Source organism: Drosophila mojavensis, unplaced genomic scaffold (genome assembly GCF_018153725.1).
Source record: "Drosophila mojavensis isolate 15081-1352.22 unplaced genomic scaffold, ASM1815372v1 contig_115, whole genome shotgun sequence".
Lineage (NCBI taxonomy): Eukaryota > Metazoa > Arthropoda > Insecta > Diptera > Drosophilidae > Drosophila > Drosophila mojavensis.
Window position 1 is genome coordinate 1 of NW_025318644.1, and position 12050 is coordinate 12050.

Sequence of the window (12050 nt, forward strand, 5' to 3'; positions counted from 1 at the left end):
TAATAGTTAAATAAGTTTCTCTTAAGTTAATTTCTTTCCTTGTCATTCTCTATTCGTTGTTAGTGCAATTCTTGCACATAACAAAGCGTATAACACACATACATATGTAAATTTACTCGCTCTGTTAATTGTATACTTCTCTTATTTATATTCTTTTTAAACTCTGTTCGAAAATAGTCTTCTTCGTGCAACACCTACAAACCTGTCACCCCTCGCATCGAAATAACTTTGCCCAAACAGTGTCCACAGACTCGGCATTAAATTAATAAATAATAAGTTAAATTATATCGTTTTGGTTTTTTTTTTTTGCCTTCGTAAATGATTGGAGCCAGAGTTGTCGAAAAGCTCGACAAGTTCTTCAAACATTTTGGTGACCCCGACGTGATTTCTTAATACACTTGTGGTGCTCGCTTAGCGTTAAACTATTACACCATCTCCGCGTCGCTCATCAGTGAAATTCTTACAAAACATTTGTGCAAGATAGTGCATTCAAATTATCAATTTCATTGGACACAACCCTTGTAAAACATTTAACATTTCGTTCGAACTGCTTATATGTATGCTGTAGGACGCAATTGTCTTGAGTTTCTTGCATCCTCTTTTTAATTGCTTTTGTTCGTCGCGGTTGGCGCTTTCAGCTGCATCTGTATTAGAAAGCGCGCAAAAACCTAAAAGCTGTGTCAATCGTAGAAGACACACACACACACACACATACAAATCAAAGCTCAGATAATCTGCATGCAGGCTTTGCATTCTGATTATCTTTATCATTTTTTCTTCGTCCGTGGATCATCGCGTTTAGCGCCTTATGTAGCGTCTGCCCAGCTATTCCGAAAATAGTTGTCTCGATCACACACGTACATACATATGTATATACGTACAGTGGGCTTGCATATAAATGTGCAGATAAATTATATGTGCATAAGTGGAACTATTAGCTTTGTACATTAACTTTGCAATTGCAAGTGTTCTTCAAAAGTGAACATAAAACAAATAAATTTGTAGTTAAAAATGAATAATTTAGAATCGAGTGCTGATCAAGTTCCTGCATCTCAGGGTCACTTATCTAAAGCGTGGAAACGAAAGCGCTGTTCGATAGACTCGAAAGACTATATGGGGCCGAATCAGACGCGGACCAAATTAAGCCATATGGATTCGTGTGATTTTTACCTTTTGGACTCAATCACCAAATTGGAGTCAAATTTCGATGCGGTTCACACGGAACTTAGGAAGAATCAGATTTGAAGTCCATATCGCCAGTGATTTACCTGCGAAATTTGAACTTACCCTACTTGAAGTTTGGAAGGCCCTGCTTCAACGTGAACTGGGAAGTCGGCCAAATCAACAGTTTTCTTCGACACCTTAATACAAGCTTTACAAATGTTAATCCAGTGCTCATTATGTCAAATCGGTCGCGTTTGCCGCAGTTGGAATTGCCAAAATTTAGTGGAATCTATACTGAGTGGGAAAACTTTTCTCTGTGTTCTAAACGATAATAGATGCTGACCTCTGAGCTCAGCCCTATTGAGAAGCTCCAACATCTTCGGTCCTGCTTAGTGGTGCTGCGCTGGATACCATCGGCTCATTGGAAATAAATAGGGCTAACTATAGCGTCGTTTGGATATTCTTCAACGTCGATTTGATAATAAACGTTTTATTTTACAGGCACACATCAGAGCGATATTTGGGCTTGAGAAGGCAGATTCATCTGTGGGTAGACTGAGGCAGTTGGCGGATAAGGTTACATCTCACATTCGTGCTATGGATTCTTGCATCGAGGGAAGAAGTCGCTGGATTGTATCATCGTGCAAACAGTGTTGCAGAAATTGACAAATGCACTCAGGCCAAATGGGAGGAACGATCATCAGCAAATGAGTTACCGTCGTGGGCCAAGTTGTCAACGTTCTTGCAAGAGCGGTGTCGAATGCTTGAAAATGTGGATCAAGTTTTGCAGGATGGTCAGGTTGGCAAGTCAGGGAAGATCGGTGAGTACATATTTAAGAAAATCATTTGCGTTTCCAAAGTCTCAGTCGTTGTGTCTTTTGCGAAGACACGAGCCACATGATATTTCAATGTAAGCGTTTTTGAGCAATTGCCACCCATTGCACGACATAAGGAGGCCAAGAGACTCGCTCTGTGCCTAAATTGCCTAAGAAAGGGGCATCAGCTGAAAGATTGCAAATCTAGTACCTGCTGCACTTGTCAATCGAAGCACCATACCTTATTGCATTACAATCAATCTTCAGTAGATACATCCAACACTGTCCAACAAACAAATGCAATACATTCCCTGCTATGGTTGCAATGTCACCTTCTTTGCCCAAGCCCATCTGTCGCCCTCACTCGTCTGATGTTGTGCTTCTAGCCACTGCTATAATCCTTGTTAAGAATCGAGCTGGACATTCGTTCCGTGTCGTGTACTCTTAGATTCAGGATCTCAACTTCACTTTGTTACCCACGCAATTCGCTAATCAGCTTCAGCTCCGAAAAAGAAAGTCGCTTAGCGCAGTTTCTGGCATTGAGATGCTAGCTTCCAACTGAAGGGATATTCAGTCGATCTCCGTTCTGAAATCGCGGATTTCAGATTACTCAACTACCATCAGCGCAATCATCGCCAAGACGATTACTGATAATCAGCCTGGAATTTCAATGTCTACTAATAGTTGGAACATACCCTCAAACATAAAGTTAGCTGATCCCTTATTTTTATAAGTCACAGCGAATTGATCTTCTCATCGGAGCTGGTCTTTTCTTTTTGAGCTGTTGTGTATTGGGCAAATTATGTTGGCACCTGGGTTGCCAGTTTTGCAGAAAACTCAACTCGGCTGGATCATATCAGGTGGCGGGCAATCGGCCCCCAAACTCTCATCGTTCATCGTAACTCAAAGAGCTTCCGATGATACCAATCTCAGCACTCGGCTTGATGATTTGGTTCGTCAATTTTGGGAAGTGGAGCACGTTTTCGAGCCTATCGCCAAGGTACAACAGAGGGAGCTCCACTGTCAGCAGCATTTCATCGCAACTCATCGTCGATTAGTCTTCAGGGGGAATACTTAGTCTGCTTGCCAAAAAAGCAAGGCTTCGAATCTTTGGGCGACTCTTATGTGCAGGCCAAGCGTCGGCTCTTAAATTTGGAGCGTAAGTTTGCTCGAAATTATGCTATGAAGGAAAAATACTCTGCATTTATGAAAGAATATATTGATCTCGGCCATATGTCACCGGTGCTCAGCGCAGAGATTTCTAAATGCAAATACTTCTTGCCTCATCATTGTGTTTATACAAAGGAAGAAAGTTCGACAACAAAGCTGAGAGTGGTATTCGACGGTTCGGCTGTTACCACATCTGGGCTTTCATTAAATGATATTCTTATGTCAGGGACCGACCATACAAACCACATTGTTTCACACTCGTTCGTTTCCGCACATTTTCCATTGCACTTACAGGTGATATTAGTAAAATGTATAGGTGTGTGAAGGTTTCAGAGCCTGATGCAATGCTTCAATGTATCTTATGGCGAAACTCATCAGACGACGACATTCTAGTCTTCAAATTGAATACCGTCACTTATGGGACCAAGCCCGCTTCTTTTTTGGCTATTCGTGCAATGCACCAATTAGCAATGGATGAGTCGTCATCATACCCCTAGAGCTAAAACTGTTTTGCGAGATTTCTATGTTGACGATCTGATCTCAGGAGGCAATTCAGTTGAAGAAGTTCGCGACATAATGGAACAAACTAAAAATCTTCTTGAGCGAGGCAACTTCAAATTGAGAAAATGGTGCTCAAACTCAATCAACATTCTTCGCGGAGTTCCAGAAATCGAGCAGGAGAGTTTTCTCAAACTCGGCGATGGGACCGATGTGACAAAAACCTCTTGGACTCTCATCTGGGAGCCTCGAAAGGATAGCTTCGTATTCACTTTCGAGCCCAAAATTAGTGTTGGAAAACACACAAAACGTTCAGTTCTGTCAACCATTGCGCGATGCTACGATCCGTTAGGTTTGATCGGACCAACATTAACTAGGGCAAAAATCATCTTGCAACGCATGTGGAGAGACAAGCTACAATGGGATGAGAGTCTACCACAATCATTGGAAACGATTTGGAGCGAATTTTTGTAAGGACTTTCATCAAGTGAGCAATGCAACCTTTCCTCGTTATGTACTCGAACTTAAAAGCAAGAGTTGAATTACATGCCTTCTGCGATGCTAGCCTTCAGGCCTATGGCTCTTGTGTTTATGTTCGGTCATCGAAGAATAATGCTGTTAAAGTGCATCTACTCTGTTCCAAGGCTAGAGTCGCCCCACTAAAGACCCTCACTGTGCCTAAGCTTGAGTTATGCGCTGCATTTCTGCTTGCGAACTTGATAAGCGAGATAGAGGAAACTGAACTTGTTCAAATGTGAGATGCATTGCTGGTCAGATTCAGCGGTGGTCTTGTCTTGGCTAAAAAGGAAGAGCCATCCAAATTCAATGTTTTTGTTGCTAACAAGGTTTGTGCCATACAGCAGCTCACAATCGGCATGGAGTGGCATTACGTGCCCACTGAGATGAATCCTGCAGATATGTTATCTAAAGGAGCAGCACCGTTAGAGCTCTTGCACTCGAAATTATGGATGCATGGACCTTCTTTTTGCAAGAGGAAAATGTTATTGGCCTAGGCACTGCTTGCCTGAAGCATGCTTGCCTGAAATGCGTCAAAGAGTCTTGCTGTCGGCAGAGCATGTGGACATCTCTTTGTCATTCAAGTACATAAATTCATTCGGAATAATGAAGCGAATCTTTGGTTATGTTCATAAATTCATCCGGAAAATAAAATCACCTGAGTTATCATCGGATGATCTGCGTCAAGGATCGTTCCTATTATGTCGTCTTGCTCAAAGAGCTCAGTTGCAACCGGAATACTCTGCCCTACAGAATGGAAGGAATATACACTCGTCAAGCGCCATTCTTTCGCTATTTCCGTTTATGGATGATTTTGGTCTACTAAGAGTTGGTGGTCGTTTGGGGCATTCTACTCTCGGCTTCGATGCGCGTCACCCAATTATTTTACCCAAAAAAACCATCCCTTAACCTTCGCTATAATATCCCATTTTCATCAAATGCATCACCACGCCGGACCCGCAGGCTTTGCTTACAGCTATTCGATTTGCAGTTTTGGCCCATAGGCGGCATGAAAACTGTTGCCCGAGAATTGCGAAAATGCATAATTTGCTGCAGATCCCGGCCTCGCCTAGTTGAGCATATAATGGCAGACTTGCCTAAGGACGTGCACAGTGCTCACCGGCATTCACAATCACTGGAGTTGACTATTGTGGATCTTTTTTATTACAAGCCCGATGGACGAAATAGAGCATCAGTAAAATGCTACGTCTGCGTGTTCGTTTGTTTCACAACCAAGGCTGTATGGCTGGAGCTTGCAAAGGGATCTGTCAACAGCTGCCTTTTGGGCGCCCTCAAGCGTTTCTGTCAGTACGCGGCATTCCAACATGCATCTGGTCAGACAACGCAACCAACTTTGTGGGTGCACGGAACGAGTTGGCGGATCTGAGGCGTTTATTTTTGAGCCAGGAACATCGTACTGAAGTTCACAACTACTGCATCAACAACAGCTTCGATTGGAAATTCATACCTCCTCGTTCGCCACATTTTAACGGTCTTTGGGAGGCAGCAGTGAAGACAGCTAAAAGGCACCTATATCGGTCTATGGGATCGGCACTTCTTGGTTTCGATGAACTGCGCACATTGGTGTGCCAAATTCAGGCTATAATCAATTCTCGTCCTCTTGTTCCAATTTCAGAAAACCCTGATGATCTTGGAGTTCTCACCCAGGGCATTTCCTGATTGGTCGACCACTTATCGACTTCCCCCGAACCAGATCTATCTCGGATTAACTGCAATCGCCTCGATCGCTGGCAGCGTATGACATACATACAGCAGTTGTTTTGAAGCGATGGAGTGAGGAATACCTCACAATTCTGCAACAGCGAGTAAAATGGCGGACCCCACGGCCTTCTATCAAGGTCAACGATGTCGTCTGTGTAAAAGACGAAAACCTGCCACCTTTGAAGTGGCCATTAGCCCGGGTCGTTGAAATCATCGCTGGAGCCGATGGAGCCGTGAGAGTCGCTGTTCTGCGTACACCACTGGAACCAACACGTCGAGCTGTCAATAAGCTGTGCGTCCTTCCGGTTGATGATCCTGTTAAAAGTCATGGTCTTTTAACGGTGGGGAGGATGTTCGGCGCAGCAGCTAATAATTGCTCTTAATAGTTAAATAAGCTTCTCTTAAGTTAATCTCTTTCCTTTGTCATTCTCATTCGCTGTTAGCGCACTCTTGCACATAACAAAGCATAACACACTGTTAATTGTATACTCCTCTTTATTTATATTCTTTTAAACTCTGTTCGAAAATAGTCTTCATTCGCGCAACACCTACAAACTTGTCACCCCTCGCATCGAAATAACTTTGCCTAAACAGTGTCCACAGACTCGGCATTAAATTAATAAATAATAAGCTAAATTATATCGTTTTGGTTTTATTTTTTTGCAAATTGGTTATTTTTTTAATAAAAAAAAAAAAAAAATAATTTAAAATTCGAATACTTTAAAATTTTCTGTTATCAAAGCATCAAAATATTGAATCGATTTGCTTTTTTTTATTCTATATCACATGTTGCAATAATTACTGAATTCATTTTTCTCTATTGCAATACTTACTAGTTTATTGCCGAATACTTTAAAATTTTCTGTTATGAAAGCATCAAAATATTGAATCGATTTGCTTTTTCTTATTCTATATCACATGTTGCAATAATTACTGAATTCATTTTTCTCTATTGCAATACTCACTAGATTATTGCCGAATACTTTAAAATTTTCTGTTATGAAAGCATCAAAATATTGAATCGATTTGCTTTTTCTGATTCTCCATCACAAGTTGCAATAATTACTGAATTCATTTTTCTCTATTGCAATACTTACTAGTTTATTGCCGAATACTTTAAAATTTTCTGTTATGAAAGCATCAAAATATTGAATCGATTTGCTTTTTCTGATTCTATATCACATGTTGCAATAATTACTGAATTAATTTTCCTCTATTGCAATACTTACTAGTTTATTGCCGAATACTTTAAAATTTTCTGTTATGAATGCATTAATTTTGCTTTTTCTGATTCTCCGTCACATGTTGCAATAATTACTGAATTCATTTTTCTCTATTGCAATACTTACTAGTTTATTGCCGAATACTTTAAAATTTTCTGTTATGAAAGCATCAAAATATTGAATCGATTTGCTTTTTCTTATTCTATATTACATGTTGCAATAATTACTGAATTCATTTTTCTCTATTGCAATACTCACTAGTTTATTGCTTAATTTTTTTAAAATTTTCTATTATCAAAGCATCAAAATAATGAATCGATTTGCTTTTTCTTATTCTATATAACATGTTGCAATAATTACTGAATTAATTTTTCTCTATTGCAATATTTACTAGTTTATTGCCGAATACTTTAAAATTTTCTGTTATGAAAGCATCAAAATATTGAATCGATTTGCTTTTTCTTATTCTATATCACATGTTGCAATAATTACTGAATTCATTTTTCTCTATTGCAATACTCACTAGATTATTGCCGAATACTTTAAAATTTTCTGTTATGAAAGCATCAAAATATTGAATCGATTTGCTTTTTCTGATTCTCCATCACATGTTGCAATAATTACTGAATTCATTTTTCTCTATTGCAATACTTACTAGTTTATTGCCGAATACTTTAAAATTTTCTGTTATGAAAGCATCAAAATATTGAATCGATTTGCTTTTTCTGATTCTATATCACATGTTGCCATAATTACTGAATTAATTTTCCTCTATTGCAATACTTACTAGTTTATTGCCGAATACTTTAAAATTTTCTGTTATGAATGCATTAAAATATTGCATCGATTTGATTTTTCTGATTCTATATCACATGTTGAAATAATTACTGTATTCATTTTTCTCTATTGAAATACTCACTGGTTTATTGCTTAATTTTTTTTAAAATTTTCTATTATCAAAGCATCAAAATAATGAATCGATTTGCTTTTTCTGATTTTATATCACATTTTGCAATAATTACTGAATTAATTTTCCTCTATTGCAATACTTACTAGTTTATTGCCGAATACTTTAAAATTTTCTGTTATGAAAGCATCAAAATATTGAATCGATTTGCTTTTTCTTATTCTATATCACATGTTGCAATAATTACTGAATTCATTTTTTCTCTATTGCAATACTCACTAGATTATTGCCGAATACTTTAAAATTTTCTGTTATGAAAGCATCAAAATATTGAATCGATTTGCTTTTTCTGATTCTCCATCACATGTTGCAATAATTACTGAATTCATTTTTCTCTATTGCAATACTTACTAGTTTATTGCCGAATACTTTAAAATTTTCTGTTATGAAAGCATCAAAATATTGAATCGATTTGCTTTTTTCTGATTCTATATCACATGTTGCAATAATTACTGAATTAATTTTCCTCTATTGCAATACTTACTAGTTTATTGCCGAATACTTTAAAATTTTCTGTTATGAATGCATTAAAATATTGAATCGATTTGGTTTTTCTGATTCTCCGTCACATGTTGCAATAATTACTGAATTCATTTTTCTCTATTGCAATATTTACTAGTTTATTGCCGAATACTTTAAAATTTTCTGTTATCAAAGCTCAAAATATTGAATCGATATGCTTTTTCTTATTCTATATCACATGTTGCAATAATTACTGAATTCATTTTTCTCTATTGCAATACTTACTAGTTTATTGCCGAATACTTTAAAATTTTCTGTTATGAAAGCATCAAAATAATGAATCGATTTGCTTTTTCTGATTCTATATCACATGTTGCAATAATTACTGAATTCATTTTCCTCTATTGCAATACTCACTAGTTTATTGCCGAATACTTTAAAAATTTTCTGTTATGAAAGCATCAAAATATTGAATCGCTTTGCTTTTTCTGATTCTATATCACATGTTGCAATAATTACTGAATTCATTTTTCTCTATTGCAATACTTACTAGATTATTGCTTAATTTTTTAAATTTTCATTATCAAAGCATCAAAATATTGAATCGATCTGCTTTTTCTGTTTCTCCATCACATGTTGCAATAATTGTTGAATTAATCTTTCTCCATTTTAATACTTACTAGTTTATTACCAAATATTTTAAATTTTCTGTTATGAATGCAATATTAAAATATTTTTTTTCTGATTCTCCGTCACATGTTGCAATAATTACTGAATTCATTTTTCTCTATTGTACTAGTTTATTGCCGAATACTTTAAAATTTTCTATTATCAAAGCATCAAAATAATGAATCGATTTGCTTTTTCTGATTCTATATCACATGTTGCAATAATTACTGAATTAATTTTTCTCTATTACAATACTTACTAGTTTATTGCCGAATACTTTAAAATTTTCTGTTATGAAAGCATCAAAATATTGAATCGATTTGCTTTTTCTGATTCTCCATCACATGTTGCAATAATTACTGAATTCATTTTTCTCTATTGCAATACTCACTAGATTATTGCCGAATACTTTAAAATTTTCTGTTATGAAAGCATCAAAATATTGAATCGATTTGCTTTTTCTGATTCTCCATCACATGTTGCAATAATTACTGAATTAATTTTTCTCTATTGCAATACTTACTAGTTTATTGCCGAATACTTTAAAATTTTCTGTTATGAAAGCATCAAAATATTGAATCGATTTGCTTTTTCTGATTCTATATCACATGTTGCAATAATTACTGAATTCATTTTCTCTATTGCAATACTTACTAGTTTATTGACGAATACTTTAAAATTTTCTGTTATGAAAGCATTAAAATATTGAATCGATTTGCTTTTTCTGATTCTTCGTCACATGTTGCAATAATTACTGAATTCATTTTTCTCTATTGCAATACTTACTAGTTTATTGCCGAATACTTTAAAATTTTCTGTTATGAAAGCATCAAAATAATGAATCGATTTGCTTTTTCTGATTCTATATCACATGTTGCAATAATTACTGAATTCATTTTCCTCTATTGCAATACTTACTAGTTTATTGCCGAATACTTTAAAATTTTCTGTTATGAAAGCATCAAAATATTGAATCGATTTGCTTTTTCTTATTCTATATCACATGTTGCAATAATTACTGAATTCATTTTTCTCTATTGCAATACTCACTAGATTATTGCCGAATACTTTAAAATTTTCTGTTATGAAAGCATCAAAATATTGAATCGATTTGCTTTTTCTGATTCAATATCACATGTTGCAATAATTACTGAATTCATTTTTCTCTATTGCAATACTTACTAGTTTATTGCCGAATACTTTAAAATTTTCTGTTATGAAAGCATCAAAATATTGAATCGCTTTGCTTTTTCTGATTCTATATCACATGTTGCAATAATTACTGAATTCATTTTTCTCTATTGCAATACTTACTAGATTATTGCTTAATTTTTTTTAAATTTTCATTATCAAAGCATCAAAATGAATGAAATGAATGAATCGATTTGCTTTTTCTGATTCTCCATCGCATGTTGCAATAATTACTGAATTCATTTTTCTCTATTGCAATATTTACTAGTTTATTGCCGAATACTTTAAAATTTTCTGTTATGAATGCATTAAAATATTGAATCGATTTGCTTTTTCTGATTCTCCGTCACATGTTGCAATAATTACTGAATTCATTTTTCTCTATTGCAATACTTACTAGTTTATTGCCGAATACTTTAAAATTTTCTATTATCAAAGCATCAAAATAATGAATCGATTTGCTTTTTCTGATTCTATATCACATGTTGCAATAATAACTGAATTCATTTTCCTCTATTGCAATACTTACTAGTTTATTGCAGAATACTTTAAAATTTTCTATTATCAAAGCATCAAAATAATGAATCGATTTGCTTTTTCTGATTCTATATCACATGTTGCAATAATAACTGAATTCATTTTCCTCTATTGCAATACTTACTAGTTTATTGCCGAATACTTTAAAATTTTCTATTATCAAAGCATCAAAATAATGAATCGATTTGCTTTTTCTGATTCTATATCACATGTTGCAATAATTACTGAATTCATTTTCCTCTATTGCAATACTTACTAGTTTATTGCCGAATACTTTAAAATTTTCTATTATCAAAGCATCAAAATAATGAATCGATTTGCTTTTTCTGATTGTATATCACATGTTGCAATAATTACTGAATTCATTTTCCTCTATTGCAATACTTACTAGTTTATTGCCGAATACTTTAAAATTTTCTGTTATGAAAGCATCAAAATATTGAATCGATTTGCTTTTTCTGATTCTCTATCACATGTTGCAATAATTACAGAATTCATTTTCCTCTATTGCAATAATTACTAGTTTATTGCCGAATACTTTAAAATTTTCTATTATCAAAGCATCAAAATAATGAATCGATTTGCTTTTTCTGATTCTATATCACATGTTGCAATAATTACTAAATTCATTTTCCTCTATTGCAATACTTACTAGTTTATTGCCGAATACTTTAAAAATTTTCTGTTATGAAAGCATCAAAATATTGAATCGCTTTGCTTTTTCTGATTCTATATCACATGTTGCAATAATTACTGAATTCATTTTTCTCTATTGCAATACTTACTAGATTATTGCTTAATTTTTTTTAAATTTTCATTATCAAAGCATCAAAATGAATGAAATGAATGAATCGATTTGCTTTTTCTGATTCTCCGTCACATGTTGCAATAATTACTGAATTCATTTTTCTCTATTGCAATACTTACTAGTTTATTGCCGAATACTTTAAAATTTTCTATTATCAAAGCATCAAAATAATGAATCGATTTGCTTTTTCTGATTCTATATCACATGTTGCAATAATTACTGAATTAATTTTCCTCTATTGCAATACTTACTAGTTTATTGCCGAATACTTTAAAATTTTCTGTTATGAAAGCATCAGAATACTGAAT

At 34.9% G+C, this 12050-nt stretch overlaps 1 protein-coding gene across 1 annotated transcript; it reads left to right on the top strand.

The window, feature by feature from the left end:
• Positions 1–5247: 5247 nt before the first annotated feature.
• LOC122757671 lies at positions 5248–6226 on the top strand (the record flags this gene model as incomplete). The annotated part of the gene is made up of 4 exons (XM_044010594.1): positions 5248–5519; positions 5612–5747; positions 5800–5919; positions 5987–6226. Coding segments are annotated over exons 1-4 (768 nt in total), but the record flags the coding sequence as incomplete, so codon positions are not given.
• Between the last annotated feature and the right edge of the window lie 5824 nt (positions 6227–12050).